Source organism: Pteropus medius, unplaced genomic scaffold (assembly GCF_902729225.1).
Source record: "Pteropus medius unplaced genomic scaffold, Ma_sr-lr_union100, whole genome shotgun sequence".
Lineage (NCBI taxonomy): Eukaryota > Metazoa > Chordata > Mammalia > Chiroptera > Pteropodidae > Pteropus > Pteropus medius.
This window is the reverse complement of record NW_024346771.1, coordinates 804,323-822,768: the sequence shown is the minus strand read 5'-3', so window position 1 is coordinate 822,768 and position 18,446 is coordinate 804,323. Positions and strand designations below refer to the sequence as shown.

At 34.9% G+C, this 18,446-nt stretch overlaps 1 protein-coding gene across 6 annotated transcripts in view; it reads right to left on the bottom strand.

Annotated features, from left to right (window-relative positions):
• Positions 1-358: 358 nt before the first annotated feature.
• TRPC1 (transient receptor potential cation channel subfamily C member 1) overlaps positions 359-18,446 on the bottom strand; it is an 89,186-nt gene continuing 71,098 nt past the window's right edge. For all 6 annotated transcript variants that reach the window (XM_039876482.1, XM_039876481.1, XM_039876486.1 and 3 more), the window contains 4 exons: positions 5,320-5,495; positions 3,637-3,838; positions 3,123-3,317; positions 359-2,251 (listed from right to left, as the gene is read on the bottom strand). In XM_039876482.1, the coding sequence (XP_039732416.1) occupies positions 2,024-2,251; positions 3,123-3,317; positions 3,637-3,838; positions 5,320-5,495 (801 nt within the window). In that variant the 3' untranslated portion in view covers positions 359-2,023. The remainder of the gene's footprint in view (positions 2,252-3,122; positions 3,318-3,636; positions 3,839-5,319; positions 5,496-18,446) is intronic.

The following is an 18,446-nucleotide window of genomic DNA, read 5'->3' as shown; positions in this document are numbered from 1 at the left end:
TTGAACAGATGTACAGTTTGTTTATCCATTCGCTAGTTGATGAACATTTTTGTTGTTCTCAGTTTGGGATAATAAATAAAGCTGCTATAATCATTCACATACAGGTCTTTGTGAGGACATATTATTTAAAATCATGGTATTTATAAATATTGGAAGAAACAGCTTAAAAGTTAAATGTGATTGCCGCTGGAAGAAGAAAGGGACACAAAGGGGTCTGATGTTAATGTTTGCATTTTAGGCCTTAGCATTATTTTTTTAAAAACTACTCAATTGTATACTTTAAAAGAGTGAATTTTATGACATGTGAGTTATATCTCAAAGAAAGTATAAAATATACAATAATACAGTGGACAGACTGTCAATTTAGAATCTAATGTCAAGTTTTATTCACCTTTTTTCTTACAATATGCTATCATTCAAAATATACCTCATAAGCAATTCATGCATACAGTAGGCACTCAATAAATATTTCGATTTAATAATTAGATATTTTTTAGAATGACTAAAAATCCTGATGTCAAATCCCAACTGGGAAGTGCATAATCCCATTGTAGACAAAATATATAACTTTACAATAAACGTTTTTATAAGAATTAGCCCCAAAGAGGGAACACTCACAACTTGGAAATTAAAAAGTAAAATGCAAGATGAAACACAATACTAATATATTCAGACAATGATCCCTGGGCCAGTGGTGCTTATGGACCAAGGGCTACCTGCACCCTGTGGCCTTAAGACCATCTGACATTCAGTTAAGAAGATAATTACATATCTAATAATCTCTTAACTGGAAATGCTGCAAGAATATATAAGCGATGGCTTGTTAAAAAATTTAAACTACATCTCTTGCATGAACACAGGAAAAAAATTTTAATATACATTTTATTCTCCAATTAAAAAAAAAATGAACACTTTTCACCTTAAGCAGCAAGAGAGATCCATAAATAAGCATGGAGTCACATTTACAGAAGCTATGTTAAATTCTGTGAAAAATAATTTGGGAGACAAACTCAAGAACCTTAGTCCAAATATAAAACGCATCCTTGCATCAAAGAGTTTTTCAATGTTTACAAAAACAAAACAGGCTGTGACCACACATGATCAAGAAGTATTTTCTAAATCCTTATTTTGGGTTAGCTTTATAAGTTTGAACATTCACTCCAACTTGAAAAAGAACTATAGCACTATTATGATATGGAAAAAATAAAAGCCACCAAATGCCTAATCTTAGAGAAGAACCTGTGCAAACCTATCAACATAAATACTCTATAGCTACAAAATGAAGAATCTACTAACTATATTTTTCAAAAATTGTATAATTCTATAAAAACTTAAATACATGGACTATATCAATACATGGAAATGTATATATAAAATATTATTAAGTGAAAAAAGCAAAATTAAAAATATAGTGATTACAACCATGTAAAAGTAAATATAGTACAATAACAAAATTTAAGTAAATTTAAATTTATAGAGACATGAATAGATTCAAATATTCATTAAGGTTTTTTATTAGGATTATAACAAAATAAAAAAAATAGACTATTATTTTAAATAAAACTATACTCTTAAATGATAAATACTGAATTATATGTGAAGTCCTGACACAGAGATTTTAAAAACCATGAATTCTATTATTTCAAGTTATCCTGTGGATGGAGATCAGCTGCATTTACTGATTTTCATTTATAGAACTTTCTGGCAATGTGTACAATTATAACTGACCTTCTTGAACATAAAAAGAAAAAATTTTAGAGCACTATTCAAGTAAGAAAACCAAGCAGCATGCTTACAAAATCTACCTCCTTAATCTGTTTTGCTCCTGGAAAAAGCCATTAACAGAAAGTTTTTAAAAAACTAATTCTATATACATATTTTACATAACATATTTATGCTATAAATATTTTAAAGAATGGCTTTTACATAATTGTTTCAATATGTATCTTATTGATTTAATTGCAAGTTATGCAAACATAGTCTTTATTACTGAAAATTACTCTCTACATAATTTAGAAAGTGATTAATTTCTTGGATAAAACATAGCATATTTAGAAGTCCGAAAGCCGAGTAAATCCCTTATTTCATTTCGGAATTTTGACAGATCTTGGCGCAATTCATTTAGATTTTCCACAGTTGCCTGATCTGTACTTTGCATCTTCTGTCTCATGGAAGTCAAGTAACGATGCACTAAGCAGCACATCACTTTTTGGTAGTTTTCATCTCTCTTTTGTTTCAAATTTCTCCATTCCTTCAAAACAAGCAATAATGATACAATGTGCATAAATGATATTTAAAAGTAGGTAGATTTTTAAAAAAATTTGCAGACACAAACACATATAGCAGGCATATTTCTTTAATCTACTCACCTGTATGCTTATTTTGATTTAAAAGTAGTCTTAGGAAGGCTTAGTTTATAGGAGGGATTAGCAAACTATGACCCACAGGCCAAATACGGCCCACTTCCTGTTTTTTTTATGGCCTGTGAGCTAAGAACGGTTTTTCCTGATGAACATTTGAAATTAATTTGATAATAGGGAACAATAATTTTGAACCCCAATTAAACAAAATATTATTCCCCCCACCAAAAAAATGAAAGTCCATTCTTTTCATTAATAGACCTGTATTACAAAAAATTACTACACATAAAACTTACTGGATTTCATTAACCAATGTCACCATAATAAAAAAAAATTTTTTTAAATTATTACTCAATGGTTACCCTTTTAATTTCATCAATAAAAATTTAGTGGGAATTTATGTTCTTTCTTGTTATATTACTACTCACATAAACCTTCGATTTTATCTTGGCTTGCAAAGTCTAAGTTATTTATTATCTGGACCTTTACAGAAAAAGTTTGCCAGCCTCTGGTTTATAGCAACATGTATTGAATTAATCATGTATTAAATAACTTTCAGAAGGACCAGAAAAAGAACTGACTCTCATTCTCAATAAACATTTATTGAATCCTTACTTTATGTTATATCTATGCCATGCGTCAGGGGATATAGGAGTGAAAAAAATCAGTCTCAGGCCTTAAGGAGACTGCATATTTATGCCTTAGGAAACATCTGAGATTAGGAATTGTTAAAACTTCCATGTTGCAATTCTAATCTCTCACCTTTAAACTGTTTTGCCGTTTAACCTTGCCTTTCGATGTATGAGAGCAAATCCATTTACTGAGGCTGCTAATCATGTAGCAGATTGTTTTGGGTGAAGGAATGATGTTAAAAGGTGGGGGTAATGTACATTTGTCATCAAAGTAGCTAAGCCACAACTTTGCTCGAGCAAACTTCCATTCTTTGTCTTCATGATTCTATAAGAGGCAAATGAAAAAGCAATAGAGGATATGAACACACACACACACACACACACACACACACACACACACACACACACACATGGGGGAATGGAGGAGAAAAAGAGAGAAAGATTGTTTCAAACTGTCAAATTTTTCCATACCTTGTAGGTAAAAATTTGGTTTAATTTGCAGTTAATAAACATTATTACATTTAAAAAAATCTAATTTTTAAATGATACTAATTCTTAATTCTTACACTCTTTGGTTGCCTTATCTGCATATATTTGGTAAGATCTGAAGAGACTATACAGTTTTTAAAAGAGTGAACACTTACTGCTATCAACTGAAAGCTTTTGTGAAGCATTGCCACCAGTAGCTTGGTAAGCACAATCACAACCACCACGTTGTATGTCCCAACAATAACGGCTCCAACAAAGGACTGCAATTCTTCTCCGTAGCTAAATCTTGTGACAAAGATTGCCACATGCGCTAAGGAGAAAATATACCAGAACAAAGCAAAGCAAGTGCCAATGAACCTGTAAAGACAATTACATTTCTGTTTAAGAGAAAATTAAAGAAACTAATTAGGAAAAATGAAGAATTTATTTATATCAACATTACCTAAAGAAAATATTGATAATCCAAGAATAATACTTTATAAGTGAGGTTGAACCCAACAGTACAGATATGCCTTACTTTAAACAAGGAAACAGACTCGAAAAGAAAATAAATTATTCCTGTTTAATCTCTTATTGACTTTCTGTCCGTTCTCAACATAATGGTATCTATGATCCTGTTAAAGCCTAATTAGATTTTGTCACTGCTATGTTCAAAAATTTCAAATGGATATCTCAATAGTCCAAAGTCCTTAAAAAGGCCAACAAGGTCCTATATGATCCCCGTTACCTTTCTTACCTCATCTCTTACCATTCTCCCTCGAATTCACTACATTCTAATCACACCTGCCTCCTGGCTTTCCCTTGAATATGTCAGCCATGTTCTCATCGCAGGGCATTTGCCTTTGCCACTCCCTGTATCTGCCAAAGCTCTTCCTCTAAATTTAATCTTCTTCATTGCTTGATCCTTCATCAGCTTTACAATCTTTACTTGAATGTCAACTCTTATGAGACCACCCCTAACCTCCTATCTAAAACTGTACCCTCTAACACATATATTCCCCCGGCCCAAGCTTTGTCTCTTTAGCCCTTATCACTGTGTAATATCCTGTGTATTTCATTTCTCTTTTTATTGCCTGTATCACCTCACTAGAATATAAGTTCCGTGAAGTAGTTTTGTTCACTCATATTTCATTCACTCAACACTTAGAAAAGTGTCTGGTATATAGAAAGTGTTAGATATATATTTATTATTCATTTCATCTTAATCCTTAAATAAGATGACATGAAAGTAACTGAAGACTAGTTGGTACAAAATAAGAACACAACAAATGTGCAATTCCACACCTCTTCTCCATTATCTTATTTAAGAATGAGGGGAGGTATTTTGTCTGCCTCACAACTGGTTGTTCAATTCCTTACTGAACGTAATTGCATTATGTATTATAACAATAAATTGGAGAAAAAAATTTGTTCGTTAAGCTCTAATAATTCTCACTTCTAATAAACTAACAAGTGTTGAAAATGTAAAAGAGTGTTTTGGTTACAACAATGACTGAGAGTTGCTACTCATTTAATACTTGAGGAACTGAGATGTCGAAATCTTGCAATACATACAGCTGACAAAGAACTGTCCTGTTCAAAATGCTACAGGTGCACAAAATGCGAAGAGTTCCTCTGTGAAGATATACTGCAGTAGGGGAGACAATGAAATAACTTGGGCCTACTAATTATTTAAGACTCTATATGTAAAAATAACTATCAAATGATTCATGAAAAATAAGAAATTCTTATTAGAAAATTTCTTTTAAAAAATTTGAAGTCCTATTTCTATAGATACTAATGCATACGTAACACAATAGAGAGAAATATATTTACTAAAAATTACAAAAGACACTCACGAATGAAAGGTATCATTGCTTTGCTGTTCACAGAAGATGCCTACACAGTCTTTCTGTTCTTTTGGAGTATAGCCTTTATCATACAATTGTGTCAATCCAATTGTGAAAGAAAACAAAACAAGAAGGAACATCCCAAGAAATTTTCCAAAATCTTGTAGCATCTGTCCCATAGAAATCTGTGGAATATATTACATAGGTGTTCATTAAAATTATCAGGAAAATAAAATATTAAATATTAAATGACCAAGCAATGAAAGGAAGACAAACACATCAGCCACAGTCTACTCCTTATCTATGGGAGGTACAGCCAGGGGTTGGAAGGCAGGCTTTCTCATTTGGAATTTTCTTCACTATATGCATTTATTACTTTTAAGGTACAAAACATAGTGTTTAGAAATAATCCTTCCTCAAATTTAACGAGGTCAAATTTATATAATTAATTAAACCCATCTTCAAATAAAATTCCTAATTGCCTCAAACCTGCCAAAATAACACATGCCACTCACCGGTGATACAAAATGGGAGCAGCAGGCAAGTGGTCAAGCCCTTCTAGCTCACTTTTGTAGGCCAGCTAATTAAGTATAAGAGGTATGCTAAAATTTCTTAGGCACACTGCAAGCTAGTAACCTGGGCTCTGCAGTAGTGAGAGGTTCAATATGTATGATTTGCACATGTGATAAGGCCATGTGGTACTTTTCAAAATCTTATGCTTACCTCACTTGGCCCCCTTGCAAAAATTCTATCAAAAAAATCAGGGAGGTTTAGAATTGGAAAGCTAAAAATGTATGGGTCACTTATTCAGTTCATGGGTGCTTAGAATAAAGTAAAACCATAATAGTAGAGGACATAATAAGCTATGACAGTAAGACCATAGTAACTATTTTAAATAACTACAGAAAAGGTTGTCTTTGAGGAAAATTTAAATGCTGTAAGCTTATAGATAAATAGGCTTTTCCAAGAATGACCATGTATGACATTATAACTTAAAAATTTAGTCCCAAAGTAAAAGCCTTAATTTAACAATACTGTTTTAAAGAGTAATAGTAATTCGATTTTAATATCAAGATGAGCAATATTTAATAAGAAAACCACAAACTTAGTGACTTCTGAAGCATGGCGGCGCGAGAGGTCCCCCTTTGAAGTTACAAGTTGAACAGCTATAATTCAACAAAGGATTCCCTCCTCAACACACAAACACATCTGAGATCCCCACATGAAAACATGTGAAGAAGGGAGAATCTGAGTGAACAGGGGAGAAGGGAAGGGAGAAGAGCAGAGACAGGTGCCATGGATGGGTGCTCAGGATGCAGCCCAGAGCTCACTGCATGACTCAAAGAAGGGGGAGGAATCAGGCTAAAAGTGTGCTCTCTGTAGCCCCAAGCATTCCTGCCTGAGTGATCAGTATAGAATATGGCTGAAATCAGTGATGGGGGAGACACTGAATATAGAAGTGTGACAGCTGGGTTCTAGCAGCTGCCATTGCCCAGCAGAAAACAAAGCTACAGAGCCTGGTCACCTCTCTGCACCTTCCCAGAACTAGCAGTGGGCCCTAGAAGAAACTATAGCAGTGATTGTCGGGTTAAAAACCAGAATATCTACAGCCCTGAGAAGTTGAGAGACAGCTCCTGAGAGGCAGATACACACTGTGGCTAGTCCCAGTGACAGGAGTGAGATGCAGAGGAAAGGCAGCTGAGGTCTGACAGCAGCCATTACTGGGAGAATAATAAAGCCACAACACACCAGAGGCCTCTCCTAGCCCACCCCACCCCCACCCATCAAGGCTGATCCAAGACAGGGCACCTGGGACACCTCAGGTAGTGCAACACTATATCTGGCTGCTGGGGCAGCATTGAAATTTCACGGATCACCCGAGCAGTGTCCTGAGACCTGGTTGACCTGATCACAGAAGAGAGGCCCACTTTCTCAGGGAATAAAAAACATTTTACACCTCCTGCCAGAGATCCAGAAGCCTGAGCAGTGCTAGAGAAAATGAAACATTTGTGCTGTGCTTCAGTGCCACCTACTGGAAGAAAAGAAGAAAAACCTCTGCTAATCAACCTGCTAAAGTGGTATCACTCTTAAAAAAAATATATATATATATATAAGAGTTCATTCCCATAAATGTCTAGGCAGAGAAATAATCCGCCAAATACCATGAACAACCAAGGCAACAAAGTAGCTCAGAAAGAAAACGAAATGGCTCCATAAAATCAACTTAAAGACATGGAAATATATTATTTAAATAACAGAGAATTCAAGATTGCAGTTCTGAAAAAACTCAAAGACATGCAAGAAAACTCAGGCAGTTTAATGAAATCATAAATAAAATCAATGAACAAAAAGATTACTTTGCATAAGAGACTGAAACTTTAAAAAAGAATCAGAAATTCTGGAGCTGAAGAACTCAATAAAAGAGATGAAGAATGAACTAGCAAGCTTAGGAAATAGAGTTGCCCAGATGGAGAAAAAAATTAGTGATAGCAAAGATAGGAATCTCAAAATGAAGTGGATGGAAGAACAGACTTGAGAGTAAAAACAAAAACAAAAAAACAAACAAAAAGGAACTCTACAAGAACTATCTGATTCCATTGGAAAGAGCAATATAAGAATAATGGTATACAAGAAGGAGAAGAGAGGGAGAAGGGAACAGACAGCCTATTCACACAAGTAGTTGATGAGAACTTCCCAAACCTATGGAAAGAACTGGATCCTCGAATCCAAGAAGCAAACAGAACACCTATCTCAATCTCAAAAGGCCTTCTCCAAGGCACATTATATTAAAACTGCTAAAAATTAAGGACAAAGAAAAATTCTCTTGGCTGCCAGAGAAAAATGACAGTATCCTATAAAGGAAATCCCATTAAATTATTATTGGATTTTTCAGCAGAAACTCTACAAGCTAGGAGGGAGTGAAATCAAATATTTGAACTACTGAAAGACAGAAATTACCAGACAAGAATAATATATCCAGCAAAGTTCTTTAGATATGAAGAAGGAAAGACATTTTCAGACATACAAAAGCTGAGGGAATTTTCCACCACAAGGCCTGCATTACAGGAAATACTGAAGGGGGTCATTCTACTGGAAATAAAAGGACAAAAAATTATCTAACTATGGGTAAGATGACTAACAGAAAGACAGAAACAGTAAAGTGCTGCCCTTATTAAGAACAGAATATTATAAGCTTAAATATTACATAATGGTAAAGGTAAAAAAAAAAAAACACTTTAAAAGAGAAGAAGACAACGATTACTGCAACCTAGAAATGAACTCATAGCATAAATAGGGATAATCTGAGACAACAAAAACAGAAAAGGGGAGTAAAGGTCTGAATATGCTAAGGGGAATGAAGGTAAGATGCATGCAGAAGAAAAAGGATGTCTGTATATGTGTATAAATTCCCTTTACATAAACTTAATGGTAACTACATACAAAAAAATCCAGAACTGAGACACATAACATAAAACTGAATGAAGAAAGGAAAAAAATCATAAAATACCACCAAATGAAATTAACAGACAGAAACATAAGGGCAAAGAAACAATGGAGAGATTGAGCTATAAGAAAACAAAAGATAAAATGGTTATAGAAAATCATCACATATCAATAATCATCCTAAATGTAAATAGACTGAACTCCCTCACCCCCCAAAAAAGGCATGGAATAGCAGATTGGATCAAAAAAAAAACCCAACAATATGTTGCCTTCAAGAGACACAACTGAGCTGGCAAGGACAAATATAGACTCAAAGTGAAAGAGTGGAAAACAATACTCCAGGCAAATGGCATCTAGAGAAAAGAAGGTGTAGCTGTATTTATATCTGATGAAACCGACTTCAGGATAAAAAGAATAACAAGAGATAAAGATGAACATTTCATAATGATAAAGGGGACAATCCATCAAGAAGACATGATACTTAATAGATATATGTTCCCAATTAGGGAGCACCATAAAATATAAAGCAACTACTAACAGAACTAAAGGCAGAAACTGACAAAATACAATTATAGTAGGAGACCTAAATATCCCTTGGACAGCTATGGATAGATGATCCAAACAGAAAATCAAGGAAATATTGGCCTTAAATGGCAAATTAGACCAGATGGCCATAATTGATATTCACAGAGCCTTTCATCTTAAAACACCAGAACTGAGACACATAACATAAATAAGAGGGAAAAATGTTCTCTAGTACACACAGAACATTCTCAAGGACAGACCATATGTTGGGACACAGAACTAGCTTCAAAAAATTTAAGAAGATTGAAATCATACCAAGCACATTCTCTGACCACAATGTTTTGAAACTGGAGATCAACTGCAAAAAGAAAGCAGGGAAAACCACAAATATGTGGAGATTAAACAACATGCTACTAAAGAATGACTGAGTCAAAGAGAAAATAAAAGAGATCAAAATATACATAGAAACGAATGAGAATGAAAATATATCAAAACTTTTGGGATACAGCAAAAGTGGTAATAACAGAAAAGCCTATATCATTATAGGCCTATCTCAAGAAACAAGAAAAATCTCAAATAAACAAGCTAAAATTACATCTTAAAGAACTAGGAAAAAAAGAACAAATGAAGCCCAAAGTCAGCGGAAGGAAGGAAACAATAAAAATTAGAGCAGAATTAAATGAAATAGAGAACAACAACAACAATAGAAAAAAGTTAATGCAACAAAGAGCTGGTTCTTTGGAAAGATTAATAAAGTTGACAAACTCCTGGCTAGACTCATTAAGGAAAAAAAGAGAAAAGAAATCAGAAATGAAAGAGAAGTTACGGAAGACATCATACAAATACAAATACAAAGGAACATACAAGAAAACTATGAAGACTATATGCCACCAAATTTAATTGGATCAAATGGACAAGTTCTTAAAAATATACAACCTTCCTATACTGAATCACAAAAAAACTGGAAAATTTAAATAGACCAATCAACAGTAAAGAAATTGAATCATCAAAAACCTCCCAAAAAGTAAAAGTCCAGGACCAGATGGCTTCACTAATGAATTCTACCAAACATCCAAAGATGATTTAATACCTGTCTTTCTCAAACACTTAAAATAAATTGAAGAAGAGGCAATGCTTCCTGACTCATTTTTTTAGCCACCTTACGTCTTTTTAAAAAATTTTTAAATTGTTATTTAATTTTTTTATTTTTAATTAAATTTATTGAGGCGGTATTGGATAATAAAATTATACAAGTTTCAAGTGTACAATTCAAAAATATGTCCTAACTCATTTTTAGAGGCCAACATTACCCTGATACCAAAATCTAGTAAGGATAACACAGAAAAAAATACAGATCAATGTCTCTGATGAATACAAATGCAAAAGTCCTAAACAAAATATTAGCAAATCAAATACTAGTATCGAAAATATAGACACTAAACTAATGTACTGTTAGATGTTAAAAAGATTATATGTCATGATCAAGTAGGGTTAGCCTTAGGGGCACAAGGACGGTTCGACATATGCAAATCGATCAATATGATACACCACATTAACAAAATACAGAAAAAAATTCATATAATCGTATCAATAGATGCAGAAAAGCATTTGACAAGATACAGCATCCATTTAGGATTAAAACACTTAATAAAATTGGTATAGAAGGAAAGTACCTCAACATAATAAAGGCAATATATGAGAAATCTTCAGGTAATATCATACTTAATGGTGAAAAACTGAAAGCTTTTCCTCTAAGATCAGGAATTAGACATATTCAACATGGTATTGAAAGTTCTTACTAGAGCACTCAGGCAAGAGAAAGAAAAAAAAGGCATCCAGATTGGGAATAAAGAAGTCAAATTGTCACTTTTTACAGACATCATGATTTTTTATATAGAAAACCCTAAAGACTCCACTGAACAACTATTAAAAACAATAAACCCCTAAAAATGGCATAGATGATAGAAACTTTGTTCATCCCCCTTGCAACCACATCAAAGTTGGGACGGAAACATGGAGCAAAGAGCAAGCAGAGTTGGGGTCTAGATGAAGACAAGCACTACAACTAGGGAGAGAAATAAAAAATCACCCTGCAATGGTAGAAAGTAGGAGGGGGCGAAGACACGAGGCTGCCAGTCCTCAGCAGCTGAGTGGGACAGAGACTGCAGGAGCTACAGACGCCTCTTACAGGGGCTATGCCCCCAAGAGGACTCTCACTGTGAAGGACCTGCTCGCTCTGAGCACCAGTGCCACGTCGGCTGCACGAGGGGCACTAGGGACTTACAGGTAGACTGAGTTGTCGAAGTGAGAGTGGGAGGCGAGGCTTTCTCCCAGGCAGAAGTGCCGGTGGTATCCATTATTCTTCTGTTGAGCCCTCCCCACTCCCAGTGTGTGGGTCGCACTACCATAGCTGAAATATCATCAAACTGGATAACAAAGGTCGTTCCACCCAGAGAATTCCCTGAAACTCTGCCTCCTCCAACTCATGGCCCCACCCAAGCCACATGTAGGTGTTCCTCGGCGAATCCAGTGCTCTTTGCTGAGCAGCATCAAGATTCACACTGGTGGCAGTTGGCCTTAGTTTCTGGTGTGGTTTCTTGAGGCAACTATAAGCACAGCATTTGTGGATTGCTTGCTGAATCTTAACAGGTGGCCTGGGAGGGGCACAGGCTGCGGCTAAAATTGGTCTGCAGCTGAACCCCTCTCAGGTCTGTGCCACTGGACATCTACCACACAAAGCCACGCTAAAAGACTGGGAGACTTAGGATTTTGCTTAGTACATGGAAGCAGACACAGAAAGGCAGCCAAAATGATAAGACAAAGAAGCAGAATCAATATGACAGAACAGAATAGAGATCCTGGAATAATGGAGTCAAGCAATCTAACAGATGCAGAGTTCAAAACACTGGTTAAAAAGTTGCTCAATGAACTTAGGGGAAGTGTAGATGAACTCAGTAAGAACTTTAACAAAGATATAAAAAACACAAACACTGAAATGGAAATTATAAAAGGGAACAAGTCAGAGATGAAGAACACATTATCTGAGATGAAGAGTATATTAGAGGGAATAAACAGAGTGGATAAAGAGGATAAAGTCACCAATATAGAGTATGGGGAAGTCAAGAACACCCAATCAGAACAGCAAGAAAAAAGAAGCCAAGACTATAATAATAATTTAAGGTGTCTATGGGACAAAATTAAATTTAAAAACATTGGGTCATAGGGGTACATGAAGGGGAACAAGAAGCTGATGAGCTATTTGAAGAAATAATGATGGAAAATTTCCCTAACCTAGTGAAGGAGATAGACATACAACGCTAGGAAGCTCTGAGAGTCCCCCAAACCAGGAACCCAAAAAGGCCCACACCAAGACACATCATCATTAAAATGCCAAAGGTTAAATAAATGCAAAGAAAGAATTTTAAAAGCATCAAGAGAAAAGCAGTTAGTTACCTATAAGGAAGCACCCATAAGACTGGTGGCTGATTTCTCAAAAAACAAACAAACAAACAAACAAACAAACAAACAAACAAAAAACTATGCAGGACAGAAGGACTTGGCACAAAATAGCCGACAAGAGGAAAACCCAGGATCTACAACCAAGAATTCTTTATCTAGCAAAGCTACCATTTAGAGTCTTAGAACAGATAAAGAGCTTCTCGAACAAAAATAAGCTAAAGGAATTTATCAAGACCAAGGCAGTATTACAGGAAATGTTGGAGGGACTTCTTTAAGAAGAAAAAACATGTATCAAAAACATGAATAAAGAATGGTAATAACTATCAACAAGTACCTCAAATGGAAAAGAATTAAGTGTTCCAACCAAAAGATAGGGTGGCTGAATGGATAAGAAAACAAGATACCTACATATATTGCCTACAAGAGAATCACTTCAAATTAAAAGACACACATACAGGATCTTTTGGAAACATGGCGGAGTGAGAGATGTCCCCAGATTTCTCCCCTTGAAACAACAATAAGCTGAACACCTAAAACTCAACAAAAAACACCAAACTACATACTAGCTTTGAGTGTCTGAGCATAGGATTTGCGCATAAGAGCTACCACAGGTCAGAACCCCACGTGTTGGGCAGTGGACTGGGAGAAACAAAGAAGCAGCCACTTGCAGCTGGAGCTTCTTGTAGGAGGAGGAGAAGGGGAGAAAGTGTGGTGAGTTCCCTGAACAGCCCTGCCTGGGAGTGCTGTGAGCTCCCTGTGGCCGACCAGTGTAAGGATCCAGTCATCAGGGCAGAAGGCAGAGAAGCAGGACGGCAGAAAAAAACAGTTGATTATTACCGGCCATGGTTGCAAAATAGAGGCTGAGCCGCAGCCCTCAACCCTCAATCCAGAGGGCCCCTCCCCCCATAAGCTCTGTGACCAAACACTGCAGAGCCTCAAGGGAATCTGAGCAAATGCTACCAAAACTGTTGCTAACACTGGCATGGACTGAAACTGAGGGTAGCAAGCATGATTAAATAAATATCAAAAATAAAAAGGCATTTTTAAGGACTTATATAAATCAGAGATACAAGAGGTTAGATGCCACCTACTGGAAACCAAAAACAAAGCGCCTTCTTTGTAGAAGGCTAAAGAGGTACCTTTATATAATAAATATTCTTTCTGGAAAAACAGCAGAATACACTTCTATTAATGCCCAAGTGCAAAATAGTCCAATAAACGCTATGAACAACCAAGGTAACAAGGCTTCTCAGAAAGACAGAGAAAAATCTCCAGAAAATAAGCTTACAGACATAGAAATATGCAACTTAAATGACAGAGAATTCAAGATGGTACTTCTGAAAAAACTCAATGAGATCCAAAACAAATCATATCAATAATTTCAGGAATTGAAAAAAAACTAGATGAGCAGAATGAGTTCTTTAGCAAGGAGACTGAAACTCTCAAAAAGAAACGAATAGAACTTCTGGAGATAAAGACCGCACATCAAGAGTTGAAAATGAAATAGCAAGCTTAGGAAATAGAGTCGACCAAATGGAGGAAAGGATCAGTGATATTGAAGACAGAAATCTAGAAATAAATCAGAAGGAAGAAGAGAGAAACCACAGAATAAAAAATAATGAAAGAGAAATACAAGAATTAGCTGATACCATCAGGACAGGAAATATAAGAATAACAGGCAATATTGAAGGCCAGGAAAAGAAGCAGGGATTAGAAAGCATTTTCAGACAAATAGTGGATGAGAATTTCCCAAATCTAAGGAATGAACTAAAGCTTGGAATCCAAGAATTCAACAGCACATCCAATTATCTCAACCCAAAAAGGCCTTCACCAGGACAGAGTGTAGTAAAATTATCAAAAATCAGTGACAAAGACAGAATTCTCAGGGCAGCCAGGGAAAAGAAAACAGTAACCCATTAGATTATCCCATTAGATTATCCTTGGACTTCTCAGAACAAAGCTTACAAGCCAGAAAGGAATGGAATCAAATAATTAAATTATTAAGTGAAAGGAACTACTAGCCTAGAATAATGTATCTAGCTAAGCACTCCTTTAGATATGAAGGAGTAATTAAGACCTTTCCAGGCATACAAAAATTGATGGAATTTTCCATTACAAGGCCTGCACTACAGGAAATACTGAAAGGGGTCAGCTCACCTAAAACAAAATGACGAAAAAAAAAAAAAGCATAATTAGGAGTAAAGTGCCTATCAGGCCAATAGAAGCAGAGGAGTGCAAGCTTTACTTAGAACAGGGCATTATAAGCTTAAATAATAAGAAGAAAATTGTTATAACAAGATAGTAATGAACGTTCAGCATACATAGGGACAAATTGAGATAACAATGACTGATAAAGGGAAGATTCAAATATCCAAATTTGCAAAGAGGAATGAAGATAAGGCATGCGTAGAAGAAAATAGATGACTGTGTATGTGTGTATATATATACACAGTCATCTATTTTCTTCTATATATATATATATGTAATATATATATATATATATTACATATATATATTAATATTACACACACACACACACACACATATGTAATTATCCTTTACATATTTGTAATGGTAACCACACACCAAAGATTCAGAACTGAAGTATATAACATTAAAACAAGAAGAACCAGAGAGAAAACCCACAAAAGCCAACCAGAAATACAAAGACAAGGAAGCAATGGAAACACCAAGCTACCAGAAAGCAAAATATAAAATGCCTATAAGAGGACCTCATATTTCAATAATCACTCTAAATGTAAATGGACTGAACTCACCAATAAAAAGGCAAAGAGTTGCAGAATGGATCAAAAAACAAACCCAACCATGTGCTGCCTTCAGGAGACACATCTCAGCTCCAAAGACAAATATAGACTCAAAGTGAAAGGGTGGGAAATGATATTTCAAGCAAACGGCATTCAGAGAAAAGCAGGAGCAGCGGTACTAATATCAGATGAAATAGACTTCAAAATCAAAAAGGTAAAGAAAGATACTGAGGGACACTTCATAATGATAAAGGGAATCATGCACCAAGAAGACATAACAATTATTAATATCTATGCTCCCAATCAGGGAGCCCCGAAATATGTAAAGCAATTACTAACAGCATTAAAGGGGGAAAGAGACCAAAACACTATCATAGTAGGGGACTTAAATACTCTACTGTTGGATAAGGACAGATCATCCAAACAGAAAATCAATAAGGAAATTACAACTTTAAATGACACATTAGACCAACTTGGCATAATTGACATTTACAGAGACTTCCTCCAAAAAAAGCTGCTTATACATTCTTCTCTAGTGCACATGGAATATTCCCAAGGATTGACCACATACTGGGGCACAGAGATAACCTCAACTAATAAAAGAGGGTTGAAATCATACCAACCGTATTCTCTGATGATAATACTCTGAAACTAAAGATCAACTCCAAAAAGAAATCAGGAAGAACCGCAAATATATGGAGATTAAACAACATGCTACTGAAGAATAATTGGGTCAGAGAAGAAATAAAAAGAGAGATCAAGAGATACATAGAAACAAATGATAATAACAGTATAACATATCACAACTTTTGGGACATGGCAAAAGCAGTCATAAGAGGTACATTCATATCATTACAGGCCTATCTCCAAAAACAAGAATGAGCCCAAATAAACAATCTAATGCTTCATCTTAAAAAACTAGAAAAAGAAGAACAAATGAAGCCTAAAGTCAGCATAAGGAAAGAAATAATCAAAATTAGAGCAGAAATAAATGAAAATGAAAACAAACAAACAAAAAAAAATAGAAAAAATAAATGCAACAAAGAGCTGGTTCTTTGAGAAGGTTAATAAAATTGTCAAATCCCTGGCTAGACTCACTAAAGAAAAAAGAGAAAAGACACAAATAAAGAAAATCAGGGATGAAAGAGGGGAAATTACAACAAACATAGCAGAAATACAAAGGATCATACAAAAACTATGAAAAAGTATATAATGGCAAATTTAATAACCTAGAACAAATGGACCGGTACTTAGAAAAATACAACCTTTGTAGATTGAATTAAGAAGATCTGGACAATCTAAATAGACCGTTCAGCAGTATGAAAATTGAAACAATCATCAAAAACCTACCAAAAAGTAAAAGTCCAGGACCAGATGGCTTTACCAGTGAATTCTACCAAACATTCAAAGAAGATTTAATACCTGTTCTCCACAGACTCTTCTAAAATTCAAAGAGGAGGCAATACTTTCCAACTCATTTTACGAGGCCCATATTACCTTGATACCAAACCCTGGTAAAGATAACACACACACACACACACACACACACACACACACACACACACACACAAACTATAGACCAATATCTCTCATGAATATAGATGCAAAAATCCTAAATAAGATACTAGCGAACTGAATACAGCAACATATTAAAAAGATTACATACCACGATCAAGTGGGCTTCATCCATTTATGATCAAAACACTTAACAAAACTGGTATAGAAGAAAAGTACCTTAACATAATAAAGGCCATCTATGACAAACCCTCAGCCAACATTATACTTAATGATGAAAAACTAAAAACCTTCCCTCTAAGATCAGGAACAAGGCAAGACTGTCCACTATCGCTACTGTGATTCAATATAACATTGGAAGTCCTAGCGAGTGCAATCAGACAAGAGAAAAATATAAAAGGCATCCAAATAGGAAACAAAGAAGTCAAACTGTCACTATTAGCGGATGACATGATTCTCTATATAGAAAACCCTAAAGACTCCACAAGAACACTACTAGAAACAGTAAGCAAAAGAGTTTCTGGATACAAAAATCAATGTTCAAAAATTCATAGCATTCCTATACTCTAATAATGAAGTGTCAGAAAAAGAAGTGGAAAAAAAAATTCCTTTTGCAATTGCAACAAAAAAATGAAATACCTAGGAATGAATTTAACAAAACATATGAAAGATCTATATAATAAAAATTACAAGATACTATTTAAAAAAATCAAAGAAAATATAAACACATGGAAAGATATTCCATGTTCTTGGATTGGAAGAATTAACATAGTTGAAATGATCATATTACCTAAAACATTATACAGATTTAATGCAATCCCCATCGAAATTCCATTGCCATTTTTTAAAGAAATAGAACAAAAAATCATTAGATTTGCATGGAAGCACAAAAGACCCCAAATTGCCAAAGTCATCCTGAGGAAAAAGAACAAGGCTGGAGGCATCACTCTACCTGACTTTAAATTATACTACAAAGTGACAGTAATCAAAATGGCATGATATTGGCACAAAAATAGACACATGGACAAGTGGAACAGAATCAAGAGTCAAGCAGTAAATCCGTATTTATATGGTCAAATAATTTTCAACAAAAAAAGCCAAAAACATACAGTGGAGAAAGGAAAGCTTCTTCAACAAATGGTGCTGGGATGACTGAAAAGCCACCTGCAAAAGAATGAAACTAGGCTATTGTCTATCGCCACACACCAAAATTAACTCAAAATGGATTAAGGACCTGAATATAAGACCTGAAACAATGAAATGCATAGAAGAAAACATAGGAACTAAACTCAAGGACCTTGGACTTAAAGAGGATTTTACAAATTTGACCTCAAAAGCAAGGGAAGTAAAACCTAAAATAAATGAATGGGACTATATCAAACTAAAAAGCTTCTGCTCAGCAAAAGAAACCATCAACAAGTTAAAGAG